Raw genomic sequence first — 16,166 nt, forward strand, 5'->3', positions numbered from 1 at the left:
TGACTTCCATGGTTGACCACATGTTCAAATTTCTTTTGATGTCGTTACAATCTATGTTTACATTCTTTCAAAAAAAAAAAAAAAGATCTATGTTTACATTTTACCTGTTAATACTCACTCATTTTGTCATTTGGTTGTCAATTTCAAATTATGTCTATTTATATCATGTCATTTTCATCACCAAAAGGAATTATTATGTCATTTTAAATTCGACCATTTTAATACATTGAGTTGAATCCGGACAAAATTAGGTTAGCACAATTCTAATGTTATAATCCGAAAATCATCAAACACACTTCAGATTATAAAATCTAAACGGAGCTAAAATGATAAATTTGAAGGGCGCATGAGAAGTGAATAAGGTGGAAAAAGAATTTCTCAAATAAATATGATACATGTATCCATCCCATATTTGCGTGGGTATACGTTAAACAGATAATCCATGAATTTTGATACATTTTTAGCAAGTGTTATATATTTTTTTGCGTGAGTAATTGTACTAATTTATATCCAAGTAATAATTAAATTTGTATCCATAGGGGACTTTTCCAATCTCTACTTAGCAATTTCATCGATATTACTTATTCTTAGATAAATTCAAATTGAAGGCATGGCGCTCCTCAATTCATATTCCGATTTGAAACGATTTTTGTCGAGTGAAAACTCCTGAAATTATCAGCAAAACTGTGCTCCGACGTACAAAATTGCGACACAATTTTTGCTTCTCTTGTCTCCTCGTTTTCTTTCTTTTTTAGCTTCAGAACCATGCAAATTCATTTAAACTCTATTAACAATGCATAAAAACAACTAACAAAATAATACACGACCCAATGTCATCACAGCCGGATCGTTACTTGCAAATAATTGGTTGTCATTTTAAGTAATACAATAAATTTGTTTAATAATAATAAAAAATATTGCGTTTTCCAATTTTTTTAAAGAAGGTTATTTTTGTCATTTTATAATTACATGTATTTTTTCTTTTACTTTCTAGCGTTTTCACTCATAATAAAAAATTCATCTCATTTTCCACTCACTTTCATTCATTCAATCTACGGTCTTTAAAAAAAAATAAAAATGCATTCATTCAACGGTCTTCCATCCGTAATTATTTTTTCTTTTTCTATTACTCTCTTTCCGCTCTCTTTATTCATTCAACGGTCTTCCTTCCGTAATTATTATTTTTTTCTTTTACTCTCTTTCCTTTCTCTTCATTCATTCAAATGTCCTTCAAAAAAATTCATTCATTCAAAACGGTCATCCTTCCATAATTATTTTTTTGTTTTTCTTTTACTCCCTTTCCTTTCTCTTCATTCATTCAACGGTCTTCCTTCCGTAAAAAAAAAAAAAAGTATACGAACTGAACTTCGGATTGCCGACTTTCTATAAGAATTGAAGGGTTAATGCAAACAAAAATGTATATCAATTAAATATTTTAACCTACATAATTTTTTCTTATTTATTTAATTGGAATAGACCATCAATTTATCCATAAATTACCATTTTCTCCAATTAAATTTTAAATTATAGAAATATAATAAACTATATATATATATTTTTTTTACATAATCACAAACTATAATTAATCTAATAATTAATTATTATTTTTTAAAAATAAGAGTAAATGATATTCATGAACTTACTTTTTGTTTTTGTTGACAGAAATTCATGAACATACTTAATTTATACTAAGCACACCTGTATAAAACAAAATCTACGAGACTATATATACTACATCCTTAGTTCACAAGTCATACCATATTCTTACTCACTCTACTCTAAAGAATAAAACGGGCATTGTACTTTTGTTTCCTTTTTGAAACTGCGACGACGGGACGGTGCGACGGCGGTGAAGTGAACAATGGTAACAATTAGCAGTGACGATTCACCTTCTCCTTCTCACCACCGCAAAAGGAAGAGGCTGATGAAACTGCAAGAAGATGAAGATGAAGATGATTACGTTTACGAGAAGAAGGAGAAAGAAGAAGAAGAGGAGCCGCCTTTGGAGGATGCTAAACCCATTGGCAAACCAGTTAGGGTTTCCAGAAGAGGAAAAAACAAAATCAATCATTTTCATTCCTTTGAATTTGATGGAAACCAGTACACACTTGTAAGTATATTTCTTGGTAATGCATGGAATTTCATTTATGTTTTTTTTTGAATTTGATGACGATGATGATGTTTTTTTGGCGTCACATTGTTTTTCTGTAGGAGGATACTGTGCTTCTTGAGCCTGATGGTAAAGATGAAAAGGCGTATGTGGCCATTATCAAGGTGAATTTCTTGTCAAATACTATTTACACATGCAACCCATTTTTTTTATGCTATCACACTTGATTTCTGCTTAGATATTATATGATGAATTTACTCATCATATGGGTATGCTGTTATGCATTGGTGAATGAATGAGTAATAAATTCTAACAGAATTAAATGTGACACATACCCTTTGTTGATGATCAATACATTAATTACTATACACTTACGGTGTAAAGTTATTTTACACATACATCTAATAATAAGTTGTCACGTTAATTAATGAATATGACAATTCATGTGATTGTCATATTCATAAATTGACGTGACAACTCATTATTGGATGCATATATAAAATAATTGTACGGTGTATACTAATCCAATTCTTTCACAATTTTATGTGTTTAAGAGATTAGTTTTGATATATGTAAGTGTGAAGAGTTTTTTTACACTGTCATTCAATTATAAATTGTCACATCATTAAAAACGTTACCTTCAATTTGAACTACCTTAAAAGTCACCCAAAAGATTATTTGTGATTAGTGTAAAAGATCTTTACACTGTTATTGACAATGCATGCTAATTTCATTATTTTTTTACCTTTTAGATTAGCATCCCTGTTTTGTTTTGTTCTGTTCTGTTCATGGCAATCCTTGGAATGTGCACATGCTGGATTTAGCACGTTGTGTTGTCCTCATTTTTTTAATTTTTGATAACAAGGTCTCTAAATTTTATCGTGTTATTATACAAAGCAACATATGTTGTGAAGTAGATCGATCTGCATTGATGTTATAAACTTATAATATTGAGTTTGGTAAATTGTAACCCCCTTTTCTCATTCACGCGGGGGACAGAGAGGGTGCTATTTCTTCCTCTTTCATGAAACATAGAGTTTTATGCTTTTCAATTTTCTGATTCCGGAGATGTTTTTCTGTCAGGACATTACACAATCCCCCAATGACACCTTAATGATCACAGGTCAGTGGTTTTACCGTCCATATGAAGCAGAGAAAAAAGGAGGTGGTACCTGGCAATCAAATGAGACGAGAGAGTTATATTATAGTTTCCACCAAGACGCTGTTCCTGCAGAATCTGTTAAGCATACGTGTGTGGTGCATTTTGTTCCCATACACAAACAACTTCCAAATCGTAAGCAGCATCCCGGGTTTGTGGTGCAGAAGGTGTATGACATAGAAACAATGAAATTGTGGAATCTAACTGATAAGGACTACAAGGACGATAAACAAAAAGAAATTGATGAGCTTGTTCTGAAAACCATTCAACGTTTGGGTGAACTACCTGACATTGAGACTGATGAAACTCCTGCTGGTCAGGAAGATCTGATGAAAAATAAAAGAGACTTCAAGAAAAAGAGTATTTCATCTCTTGATTTATCAAAGGAGAAGGAAGCATCTCGAAAGAGTGTCCAATCTCTGGAACCTGAAATACCAGGAAAACGTGTAGCTAATACCTCAGAGCATTATCGTGTATTAGTGAAATTTAACGCACTAACAGGAGATGCCCATCGTGACAAATGTTTGGAGACACTCCTTCAGAATGTTCAATACTTGTTTGACACCGATGACAACATGAAGAAAAAAGACAAAGGGAGTGACAATTCTGATGCTATCAACAATGGAGGAAATAGCAAAAGTTTAGAAATCGCAAATGAATGTAAAGGCAAAGTTCTGAAGGTACTTGTTGAAGTATCCAATGGTGTTTGTGATATTTTGTGTGGGTTTATTTATATTCTCATAATCTTCTATTTGCTTTCCTTTTCCTTAAGGGTTATAATGCATTTACCATTTTTCACTCTGCAGAATTCCAAGCCTTTTGTCTGGCCAGATGTTGCTGTTCCAGCTGTAGTTGCTGTGGAGAAAGCTTCGCATGATGCATTTTCATCAGATGATCAGAAGTACAGACAAAAGCTACGACAGTTAGCATTTAATCTCAAGGTTGGGAGTTACCTTTTTAATATGGATCGTTAACCTTAAATGTTTATGAGCAATGTCCTTGAAACTTTAGAGATAAAAAATCACTTGCCACTGCTACATTTTATTTTGTATAAGGTGGGACAGTGGGACTTCTTTTTTCTTGTAGTTGAATACATTTTGTATTATATTACTTATTATTTTTAACGACCAGGATATCAAATGTCTAATAAAATATGTTGGTTTTTTTAGCCATGACCCACATCATCTATGGTGTTATCCAAAGTTTTCAGATGAATACTAGGCAGAATTAAGGTTTTAATGGTGTGGTTCTTGTGGCTTTACAGATTGTTCTTTAGTTAGCTTATTTTTATGAAGACCTAATTTCACAGTTTGGTGGTTTGCCTATAATTTTATTTTCTGACTTTATTTTGCAGAACAATGCATTTCTGTTACCCAAACAATGTGTTTTTTTTTTTGCCTTTATCTACATCATCTACTGTGTTATCCAAAGTTGTCATATTAGGATAGAATTAAGGTTTTGAGGGGCTGGTTCTTTTGGCCTTGCAATTTGTTCTTGGTTAACTTATTTTTACTAAGACAAATTTCGCAAGTTATGACGGGGTTGCTTATATTTATTTTTTCTGACCTTATTTTGCAGAACAATGCATTTCTGTTACGGCGTTTATTAAATGGAGAGCTAGAACCTTCACAAATATTGAATATGACACCTACGGAGTTGAAGGTATTTGATGAATTATATCCTTTCAGCCTTTTTTTTCTTCATTTGGAACTCTAAAGTTTTCTGCTCACATGATATTGTTTTCATGTAAATTTTACACTATTAATTTCTAATCTGATAGCTTCTTGTAATTATTTTGTTCAGTCAATACAGCTGGTTCAACTTTTATAATTTTCAACATATTTTATCTATTTTAACATATTGTAAATGCTAGTAAAATAAAAGAGTATTATTTTGCTTTATTGACAGCACTGAACATATGTCCTGAGAAAATTTGGTATTATGCTTGAACGTTCCAACCTTTTCTTGGGGGTGGGGAGTTAGAAAGGGTCTAAGAACATGTTTAACTTCTAATCAGATCCTAGTGAAAGATCTAAAAACTCTTGTCATATGTTCTTTAGCAATGGTGACCACAGACCACCCTGCATTGGACCCAATGATTTGTTTTTCTTGTATTTTCATTGAGGCATCCTTCTTGGGTTAATTGATCACATAGGGCCAACAAATTATTGAACCAATATTTTGGTGGCCATATGTGATCAATTGATGATAAAATAGTACTATAATCCATATCTTTGGCATATGTGGTCATTATTTTCTGTGATGATGATTTGAAGGTAGACTGTACCAATTAAAAGCGTTGGAGTTGGTACATGATAGGTTCTTTTTTTAGCAGCAAAGAATTTTTTTATTGATTATAGACTGCATTGCTATTAAGTACAAGTAGTACTCGACCCTCCCAAAAAAATCTAACCAACTAAACAAACACCACTAAATTACCTAAGCATACAATGTAAACCATTCGTAAAAGAGGCAAGGTGGACCCGAATTCTTCCCAAAAACAAACTCCAAGACAAACTTTTTATCGCCTCTACAACCTCCGGCACTTTAGATGCTTTAAAACCGAAGATTTTGTCGTTCCTTGCCTTCCAAGTGTTGGATAGAAGTAGTAAAGGAATTGTTGGTACATCTTAAAATGATTCACATGTTAGATAAATATCTCAGAATGCACTTTCAGAAAACTACTTGTGTACCGCAAAAATGCTAGATGTTTTCGAAAGCCTCCTATGCTGTTTGGTTTTTAACTGATGCATATAGCTTCATGTAACTTTTGAAAGATTAATCTGGCTGTTGATTCCGTGGTTGTTTACTAAATATTTGGACTCCAGGAAGGTTTGACTGCTGAGGAATTACCCAAGAATGAGCCCGATGAACAACAACACATGCAGGTCACTTTTTGCTCCACTCCAATAATCTTATGTTACCTATTAAATTGTGTGAATATTATCGACTAACTGTTAGCTTTTCTTCTGTGAAACAGATGACAGATGCTAGTTGCAAACTTTGCACAGAGCGTAAAGTGGGTGTAAGGGATATTATTCGTGCAGGACTTGCTGACCGATATATGGTTTGCACCTTAATGCTTTACTGATATTTAATTAAAATTTAAAAACTCATCTAATGCACTTTTAATGACCCGGGTTTTGATTGTTGCTCTGCTTGTTCAGCTGGAATGTATCGCCTGTGGTCATTCTTGGTCTGCCTCTTGTGATGCGGTGTCTGTGCTGACATTAGATGCATCAGATTCAAAAAGAAATGCAGGCACAGCCTCATGGGTCACTGCAAAATTTGAAGATGCTGAGAAGAAGAAGAAGCTGGTGGGTACTCATGAATCTGACGATTATGACTTCTTTATGCCGCCTGTATCCAGAAACCATTGAGAAAGTCTAGGAAAGATGAAAACATCAAAGCTTCAAGACGTGCTTACTAGGGAGGAATATTCTGTGTTTTGGTTGTCATTTTTGTTTTCATGATACTAGTAGCAAAGTTTTCTGTATAGTTAAGCTCTCTTCTAGTTGGAATTTGCGAAAACTAATGCTAACTTATACTAGGTGTTAAATTATTTTAGTCTTAATCTGACGACAAGAATATATATGATTAAACATAGAATGTTACTGTGACGCCCAACTTCCCTGCTAAAGGCTGGTGTTGGAGGTTTGATGTTCTTGTTTCAGGTAATCAGGTTCAAGGCATTTTTCTTTCTTGTGAAATATAAGAAATAAATCAAAATATTTTTTAAGAGATGTTAAAAGAATTAGTAATAAGTTATTAAATTAGATTAATGATGCCTTTTCAGTTTTACCAAGAAAATTTAATTATGGATTAATAATAATGTTACAGAAAGTAAAATAAATTTAATCAAATAACTAGTTAGTAATAGAGAGAAATTAAGAAGAATAAGATTGAGTGGGAGCATTACATTGCATATATTGATGGTAAAGTCAAGATTAAGATTCCGTGGGTTTGATGTGAGCCAATGCCAATATGGCCATAGTGGTTGTTGTTGAACTTTGAATTTTGGTGTCCCATGCTGTCCCTCGAATCTCTCCAATCCATTCAACATGCAAATTCAATATCTTCGGTTGAGTTTGACGCTTTGACCTCAAAATCATTATTTTTCTCCTTTTCTTTCATATGCTTACACCTGCTATCCAATTACTCCCTCCGTTTTTAAATATAAACAAATTTTGACTTTTAGGTTCATTCAATTAATAATGTATGTGGTTTAAACCGCATAGATTATTAATTGAATGAACCTAAAAGTTAAAATTTGTTTATATTTAAATACGGAAGGAGTACCATTCAATTTGACTGGGTCAAAACATCTCTTGGATAAGTCCGATCTTTTTCTTTTATAGGTAAATATATTTATTTAGTCATTTGGTTACTTAAAAATAAATAGTTAATTAAAAAATTGCAGAGACAGCTTTGTTAAAATAAAATCATATATTTTGATGTTAAAGAAATACAATTTCTAACTTCCTTTGTCTGATTGGGGACTAGCATAAGGGCAAAGTTGTCAATAAAATTCACCAAAGCAGCACTCTTCAGATCTGATTCTGAATTCGACAAAACTGATTATGGTGTTTAAATAAATTATTACCATAAATATTTTATTGTAAATTAATTGTGGGATTCCGTTTTTAATAAATTATTATGTCATATATCTGCCCTTCCCAAAACCATATAATAAGATAATAATTTGTTTCCCCAAAACAACTTTTTTTTACTCAAACAAACAAGATAACTTGTCCTGCAGTGACACTGTTTCAGTGGAGCCATTCCATAAGTTAAATTCCACAATTACCCTTCCATTGTCCCCCAAAGTAACATAATCAAATGTTGTACTTCTAAGGTGTTAATTGTCATTTCACAAAGAGCACCGTCTCTTTTTTCTCTTGATTCTTTCTTGGGTTGCTCACTTACTTTGCTTAGATCGCTGGTCTCATGCTGGCTAGTACTGAATGTGACTCAAATTAAATAAAAAATTAAAATAAGAAAAAGCAAATAAAGAAAAAATCAGCATGATATTGATTATGATGATGTTTGAAGAACATGCATGATTAAGTAGGGACATTTATGTGCATGAGCATGACTATAGTCTCTCTCTCTTGCATTATGTAACTTCTGTTTCTAACATCACTTTTTGGAACCATTTACTGCTTCTTCTGTAGTGGAGATTGAACTGAACTTGTTTTTGTGTCGGTTTCACGTCACTACACTGCTTTTTTTGTGGCTTGTTTTGGATTGGAATTTCTGAGTACAACTACAATACACATGTGCAAGTACTTGACTCTTTACTCAAATGGGTTGGTTTCATAAGTCATTTTCATGCAGTCTTTATGCTCAAGTTTGGAAATTTATGACATTCCATTGAAGTTACTTGTTGGTGTTCTCTTTATCTCCACCTTGCTTCTTCAAGATCTAATCCAGTACGTCCTTTTCCTTTTTCTTCTTTTTTTCTATGCTGCATTTTCCACCGTTTTGGTTTGGTATCAAAATCATAGTGTACTTTATTATTTATTTTAAATAAAATATCACTTATTGATGTCACTTTACTCAAATCACATTTGGGTATTGGACAGATCATACATCATTCTTTCAAGCCTTCTTTTCCTTTTGCATATAATTTAGTGGATCAAATGTGTTATTTTTCAGCTTCTTTTTTTCTCTTCTTCTAATCTGTTGTCTCTAAGTACAAATTTTTAGGGCTCTAATAAAACTTCTTTTACAATAATAGTTGCTTGAAAGGTCATAATTGCCATTTCAAAATTACATGTTTTAGGTGAGTGTTTAGATAATTGTTCTGCAATGCAGGTATCATTTCCTACTAGCAATTGCAATCCACAATTTCTTCTTTGAAGTATCATTTAATGTACCAATTCTGATTATTGTGGCCAATTTTTTTTTACATATATCAATTTTGTTAGATAATAATAGTTACTGACATTTTGTCATAAACTAATTTATGTGCATTTCTTTGTTTTGTTTATGTAATGGTATTGCAGGCCTTAATTTGGATTCATCAATGGGGAAAGAGTTGGGGTTGAATCTCACTGGCAAACCTTCAGAAGGCCTAAGTCCCAATACTGTTCTTCCACCTCAGCAATATTGCGTGAATGTTAAGAAGAGATCTAAAAAAGGAAAATCCACAGGGAAAGGTGAAGTTTTTACCATGAAGGAGGACTTTGCAGAGATTAAATTCGCTCGATTTCGCAGTTCTTCATGTAAGAGCCGTCTCTCTAGATCTCATGCATTAGAAGGTAATAATAATATAGAAACAAGGAGGGTTTCCATGTATCAGAGTTCAGAGGAAGTTAAAAATACAGAGAAAATGGGGGGAAGGAAAAAAATAGAATTTTCAAGGAGTAGTAGTAACATCTCTTTCTCATGTAGCATAGTTGATTCTTTATGTGGTTCAGATGATGAAGATACCAAGCAGAGACCTTCAGATACATCTCAGTATTCAAATTACGGGTCCAGGTCTTCGGCTTGCCATGAGCCGGACAATTCAAACGGGTTTATTGAAATTTGCATGGATTTAGATGTCAAAAATAAAAAATCTACTACATTAGAAGGGAGAAGTTCCATAAATTTGAGGTCCAGAAGTGATAAAGTTTCTGATTCTAAAATGAATGGCAATTTTGTTCCTGAAAAGGACAAAGTTCACTCATTGCAGAAGTCACTCTCTGCTAAGGTGGAAACCTCTCACATGCTATCCCCTTCTTTGAAAAGTGATTGCTCATCAAAAGTGCGATCCACACCGGTCAGGAAAAGGATGAATCATTTCATAAAGTCGAAATCTTTGAGAAGTCCACTGAGTCATATTTCAGAAACTAATGATGAGGTAAAATCAAATGAGACAGCAAACATTATATGCAACAGGACTTATCAGAAGTATTTTCTGAACGACTTATCTAACACAGGAAAACATTCTGACATTATTTCTGAGTTTATCAACAGAGAAATCAAGTATTCAGGTATAGCATCGTCGCCGGTTCACCTGCACGGTAATCTCAAGTTCGAAAACAAAAATGGAATGCCTTTTTTTGAGTTCAAGGTGAAGTGTCCTGAAGATGTGTTTGTGGCCAAGACATGGAGAGTAGGTAACGGTTTCAATTGGGTATATACATTTCATTCCATTGATAATAAAAAGAAGAGCAATGCTACTGGGTTGGAACCTCATGATTTTGACAAAGATTCCTCAATAGTAGCAAAGATGCTAGTTTCCAGTAATTTATGTTCCGAAATAAAAGACAATGTATTTGACAACTCTATGATGACAGAATTTGTTTTGTATGATCTTTCACACTCAAGACATAGCATTTCGTCCGAAAAAAAGTCAGTTTGTGAACAAGGTGCTTTTAAAACTCGAAAAGCTTCCCGTGTTGGATCCATGGAAGAAACTTTTGAGATGGTTGAAGAGAGCCTTGCAATCAAAAACAAACTTCAAGAGTCTGGTGATTCAAAGTTTTTTCCTTTGTTGCCTACTGAGTCTTATTCGAACCTTGAAGTTGCTGCCATTATCTTGGAAATTCCATTTTCTAAGAGAGAAAGCTTAAAGTACAAGAGAGGAGATAGATTATGTGATAAAGAATATTCCAACAAAAGCAATCTTTGTGCAGTAGTAGATCAGAGTAGAAAGAGTCTTCATGACAGAAAAGTTCAGGAACAGCTGAAGGTGGTAATACCGACTGGCTACCATGGTTTGCCAAACGCTGAATGCAAGGGTCCCTCATCGTTACTTGATCGATTGAGACACGGCGGAGGTTGTGACTGTGGTGGTTGGGACATGGCCTGTCCCCTTGTACTTTTAGGCAATCCTAGTATTCAATTTGCTGAAGACCACTCCCTTATAGAGGATTATCAACCACTGGAACTTTTTGTTCAGGTACAAATTGATTTTCACTGAAACTTTTTCTTGAAGGGACTTGTAAGATGAAACACTTTAGTATAATAATTGAGTTAATTAGAGACACATTCATCTTCATGCACTTCTGCATTCCATTTCAGAAATGTGGTCATATTTCTTATGGAGCCATTCATTGTGACAATTAGAAGATGGTTGTGTTCCAGATAGTGGTTCCCCTTGACTTTTCAACTGATGAGAATTGGTTGCTTAAAAGATAAAAAGCAAATAACTGAATTGTGCGATTCATTCGTGATTCATTGTATGACAGGAATCATTTACTTAACAACTCATATTGAGCTGTGTGATTCGAATCATGAATAGTAAGATTGTAATAACTATGATTGATATATAATTAAAAAAAAACTATGATTTATATATTGAGTGCAGGATGGAAAAGGCATTAGTTTCATAAGATATGCATCTATACGGTCGTTTGAAAATCAGTACATCTTATTACAGCTGTGAGATTGGTATTGTTTTTTTTTTTGTTACTGATACTTATCTGAACTTTCGGTGCACAGGGAGCAAAAGAAAGTAGTCCTACTTTCAGCATGAAAATGGTCGAAGCGGGGCATTATGCTGTTGATTTTCATGCAAAACTATCCACATTACAAGCATTCTCCATCTGTGTTGCCATTTTGCATGGAACTTCTGTCTCCAGCGGTCCGGAGCACGAGAAAAACCAGCAGTTATCTCATTGCAGTTCGTTGAAAATGCTTCTTGAGGAGGATGTAGAGTCTTTTTTCAAAACAATCACAACCGAGAAGAAGGCTGTGTGCAAGACTCCAAAAGGAATTCCTAGGTCTTATGTACCAAACCCACCTTTTTCTCCTATTGCGCGAGTATAAAGGTGTTGACTAGGACATAGAGATGTGATTACATAGAGAAGAGATCACAGTGAGTGGAATTCTGCATCAATATGAAGATTTGTTGCTTGACACAGTTCCATGCTTGCTGAAGCTGTAAAACAAGACTCTCAGAATGGCTAGAAAAATATGCAGGGGCTGCTCATAAAGGGGATAGGGATAGAATGTCAGTCATTATTAGTTAGAGGTGTCAAAATCATTTTTTTGTAACAAGATCTTGAAAGTATATGGGACAGAAACCCAAAATTGTTCATATTGTAATAGGATAAAATCAAGAATGGGGAGATGAAGAGAGAGAGGTAGCATAGCAGGCCTTTCTATCTTCCTGTTTGTATCTATTCAAATAAAATTATATTCTGAAATGATAATGATGGGAAGTGGATTGGAATATACCATTTTTTCTTTTACATTAGAGAAGATTTTATGAACCTCCAAGATATATCCAAAATGCATGAAATATGCAGTTACTCTCAGCCTATCAACAACACATCATACTCCCTTCTTCTGTATTCAGAACTGCATCATTAGATAATGATGGTGGTTCGCGTATGGTTACATCAGGATTGCATACATCACTTTCACTAGCCAATTAAGTTGTGCTCGTGTCTATTGAAATGCAGTCTTTGTCAACCAAAGAACTAGTTTTCAGGTTGTGTCAGGCTCAGTAACCTTTGCATTGCAGTTTAGCTCACTAGGAACATTTTCTAATCTTAACGAAATTTGTTCACTCCCAAGTTTCATTTCATTACAATTTTCATTTGCACTTGCCTTCAAATATCTATGGAATAAAAAATGTATATAATCTTGACTTCCATAAGAAGATTCAAGTATTAACATCTTCAGTGTTACCTTAGGAAAATCCAATTTTTCCTGCACAATTTGTGAAACGGAAATACTAGCCCTCGGGTTAACAGAAAAGTAATCGGTGTTATTTGAAGTAACCACACCATTTCTTTTGTCATGAATGTAACCCAAAATTCTATCTTTTGGGAAACCTTTATCATCATCATCTTGGTTTACATTTTCCTTTGGGAGTAATAACGGAAGCGGGTGACTAGCAGAATCCCGTAACTGGCGAACTGTAGAGAGGAGCTGAGGTGTGGTCAGTATCTCAGGGGACTTCAGTTGAGAACTTGTATAGCATTGCTTATTCTCATTATTATTATGGATATGAAGATTAAGAAAAATATTATAACTTGAAGAACTATATCTACATGAGTGTCTCAAAATGAAGATACTTTTACTTTGGCAATTTAAAAGCCTGGCTAATTGTAATATTACCACAAGATGATTCATCTCAATCATCAAGTAAAAGGGCGTCAGTGTTTGCCATATAACCAAACCCTTTGATCTGTAGAAGCAAATTGTCTAAAACTAAAGATATAGGAGCGGAGTCGCGATGAGCTGTGTCTTTGGCAATAAACTTGTGGATTTCATTATTCACTTCAATCCAACTACAACCCGGTTCTTTTACAACTCCACTTATGTCCATTTTTTCCCTCAACCTTCTGACATTTACCCACATACCTTTTGATGCAAATATATTTGAAAGTAATACATATGATCCACTATCTGCTGGGTTACATGATATTGCCATCTCAGCTGCATATGTTCCCAGTTCAACATTTCCAGAAACTCTGCATGCACTGAGTAGGCTTCTCCATACTACTGCTGCCTGTTTTATTGGCATCTTCTCAATAAATTCCTTAGCTTCATATAATTTACCAGCACGGCCCAAGAGAGAAACCATGCATACATAATGCTCAATTCCCGGTTCAATTCCAAACTGAGACATTGAGTCAAAGTGATCAAATCCAAGGTCAAGAAGTCCAGTATGGCTACATGCTGATAGCACACCTACAAAGGTGACATAATTTGGTTTCAGTCCTTCCATGATCATGTCCTCAAACACCTGAAGAGCTTTTTCCGCTTCTCCATGTTGGGCATAAGTCGCAATCATCGAATTCCAACATGCAGTGTCTTTCCAATTTGTGGAGATAAATGCTTTGTGAGCCTCTTCAATGCTTCCACTTTTGGCATACATATCAACTAAAGTGTTTGCGACAAAGGGGTCATCGTCAAAACCCATCTTTATGACTTGGTTGTGAAACTGCTGACCATGTCGCAGACTTGCTATATTACTTGCTGCGGTGATTACAGCAGCAAAAGTGAACTCGTTGGGTTTTAGTCTTGACATCTGTAAACATTTGTAAAGTTTGAGAGACTCCTCATTTTCTGATTGTTGGGTGTACCCAGAAAACATTGCAGTCCATACTACAATGTCTTTGTCTTGTATCTCTTCGAAAACTAGTCTTGCATCCCCAACACGCGAACATTTTGAGTAAACATCTATTAGAGCACTTCCAGCAAATTCATCTAAAGAAACCCCATATTTAATAATCAGACCATGGATTTGGTTGCTTAACTCCAGGTGATATAATGAAGCAGATACCCCGAGAAGGCTTACAAATATCAATAGTGTAGGTGAAGATAAACTTAGCCTCATTTCTCGAAAAAGATCCAATGCTTCACACAACTTGTCTTGTCTTGAGTATCCTTCTATCATTGCATTGTAAGATACTAAATCAATAGCAGCCATAAGGTTAAAAACTTTTCTTGCATCAGTCAAGGAATCGCATTTGGCATACATGTCAATCAAACCATTTTTCACAAAATCATCATTATCAATGTTCACCTTGATAGCATAAGCATGCACTTGTCTTCCCTTTTCCAAAGCCACGAGTGAACCACAAGAATTAAGAACGCTCGTGCAACCAAATGCATCAGGGTTCCAACCCATTCTAGCCATTTCAACAAACAGGTCAAGGGCATCCCGATGGAAGGAATTTTGCATACAGCCAGCAATCACTGTGGTCCACGAAACAACATTTTTATCTACCATCCGATCAAATAACTTCCTACCCAACTGCACTTTGTGACACTTAAAGTAAAAATCTATAAATCCATTGACCATTGACACATCCATGACAATGCCGCTCCTTAATACATAGCAATGAATTTGCTTCCCTCCTTCAAGAAACTTAAGCATCAAACAAGCACTCAAAACACTCGAAAGTACATATTTATCTGGACAAACATGACCCTCTTTCATTTGATCGAACAACTTCAAAGACACTTGACTTCTTCCCTGTTTCGAATACCCTGCAATGATTGTAGTCCATGTGAAACTGGTTTTAACTTGTAGGCCATCAAAAAGCAACCTTGCATCATCAATACAAGCATGTTTGGTGTAAAAATCAATCAAAGAGGTACACACATAAACATCTTGAACATATCCACCCTTAACAACCAAACCATGTATCTGTAGAGCTGGGTTGAGACCACCAAATTGAGTGCAAGCTCTAACGACACTAGCTAAAATGTATTCATTTGGTTTCTCGTTACAACTTCTCATGAACTGAACAAACAACATCAATGCTTCTAGACAGTGACTATGGTGAGTGTACATAGAAACCATAGAAGACCAAGTAACAAGGTTTTTATGAGACATTGTATCAAACAGCTTATTTGCATGATTTACTAGGTTGAGTTTTGAATAAGCATGCAAGAGGGTGTTAACAAGGAAGATATCGTGTTTGTGAAAACCGAAGACGACAATTTTGGAGTGGATTTTCTTGCAGCAAGGAATGTGTGGTGATTGCAATAAGTTGGCTAATTCACGACCAATTTTACGTTGTTCGATAATTGGGGGAATGCGTGGTTCAAGAAATTGATGTAACAGAGTGGAGAAGTGCAACGTTTGGATCACATTGATTTTGTTAAGGAACTTTAGTTTGTATAAAGACATTAGTCGATGGTGTTGGGTTCGCATCATATATGCTACTTACCAGGTGGTTGCATGCTCTATGAGTGGGTTTATATATATTGGTTTTTCTAACCTGTGCAAGATTAATTAATGCACCATATTTTATGGGTTTTCCAAACCTTATTAATGAGTCTTTTCTTTGAAAATTGTTTTTTTTTTTTCCTTCTTCTCTTCTCTAATACATTTTCTTCTTCCCTTAAAAGACACATTCTACAAAGACATTAAAACATTTTATTCTCTTCTCACGTCACTCTTCAAGTTTGAAATATTACAGTTTTTTTTTAAGGGATTAA

The 16,166-nt window shown here is 34.5% G+C and overlaps 3 protein-coding genes across 6 annotated transcripts; 2 read left to right on the forward strand and 1 right to left on the reverse strand.

Moving 5' to 3' along the window:
• Positions 1–1,756: 1,756 nt before the first annotated feature.
• On the forward strand, positions 1,757–6,889 carry LOC11437281 (uncharacterized). Its single transcript, XM_024772415.2, has 8 exons — positions 1,757–2,110; positions 2,212–2,274; positions 3,194–3,949; positions 4,076–4,210; positions 4,848–4,931; positions 6,098–6,157; positions 6,250–6,336; positions 6,437–6,889. Exons 1-8 carry the CDS (start codon positions 1,862–1,864, stop codon positions 6,647–6,649), a joined length of 1,647 nt encoding a protein of 548 aa, XP_024628183.1. The 5' UTR covers positions 1,757–1,861; the 3' UTR covers positions 6,650–6,889.
• Positions 6,890–8,206: 1,317 nt separating this feature from the next.
• On the forward strand, positions 8,207–12,454 carry LOC112417536 (uncharacterized). Of its 4 annotated transcripts, none has more exons than XM_024773761.2 (3): positions 8,207–8,701; positions 9,278–11,160; positions 11,703–12,454. In XM_024773761.2, exons 2-3 carry the CDS (start codon positions 9,298–9,300, stop codon positions 12,027–12,029), a joined length of 2,190 nt encoding a protein of 729 aa, XP_024629529.2. In that variant the 5' UTR covers positions 8,207–8,701; positions 9,278–9,297; the 3' UTR covers positions 12,030–12,454. The 4 variants fall into 4 exon arrangements, with proteins under 4 accessions (XP_024629529.2, XP_039685141.1, XP_024629531.2 ...); XM_039829207.1 differs by lacking the exon at positions 8,207–8,701 and adding an exon at positions 8,745–9,144; XM_024773763.2 differs by lacking the exon at positions 8,207–8,701 and adding an exon at positions 8,745–9,086.
• Positions 12,455–13,218: 764 nt separating this feature from the next.
• LOC11444151 (pentatricopeptide repeat-containing protein At4g39530) lies at positions 13,219–15,960 on the reverse strand. The gene has a single exon (XM_024773760.2). The coding sequence runs from the start codon at positions 15,880–15,882 to the stop codon at positions 13,345–13,347; it is 2,538 nt and encodes an 845-aa protein (XP_024629528.1). The 5' UTR covers positions 15,883–15,960; the 3' UTR covers positions 13,219–13,344.
• Positions 15,961–16,166: the final 206 nt, after the last annotated feature.

The sequence above is a fragment of the Medicago truncatula genome, chromosome 8, assembly GCF_003473485.1.
Source record: "Medicago truncatula cultivar Jemalong A17 chromosome 8, MtrunA17r5.0-ANR, whole genome shotgun sequence".
NCBI lineage: Eukaryota > Viridiplantae > Streptophyta > Magnoliopsida > Fabales > Fabaceae > Medicago > Medicago truncatula.

Coding starts and splice junctions, on each gene's coding strand:
- LOC112417536 (XM_024773761.2), top strand. CDS start 9,298: ATGGGGAAAGAGTTGGGGTTGAATCTCACTGGCAAACCTTCAGAAGGC. Junction 11,161..11,702: donor CACTGGAACTTTTTGTTCAG/GTACAAATTGAT, acceptor TTCGGTGCACAG/GGAGCAAAAGAAAGTAGTCC.
- LOC11437281 (XM_024772415.2), top strand. CDS start 1,862: ATGGTAACAATTAGCAGTGACGATTCACCTTCTCCTTCTCACCACCGC. Junction 2,111..2,211: donor ATGGAAACCAGTACACACTT/GTAAGTATATTT, acceptor GTTTTTCTGTAG/GAGGATACTGTGCTTCTTGA. Junction 4,932..6,097: donor TGACACCTACGGAGTTGAAG/GTATTTGATGAA, acceptor TTTGGACTCCAG/GAAGGTTTGACTGCTGAGGA.
- LOC11444151 (XM_024773760.2), bottom strand. CDS start 15,882: ATGATGCGAACCCAACACCATCGACTAATGTCTTTATACAAACTAAAG.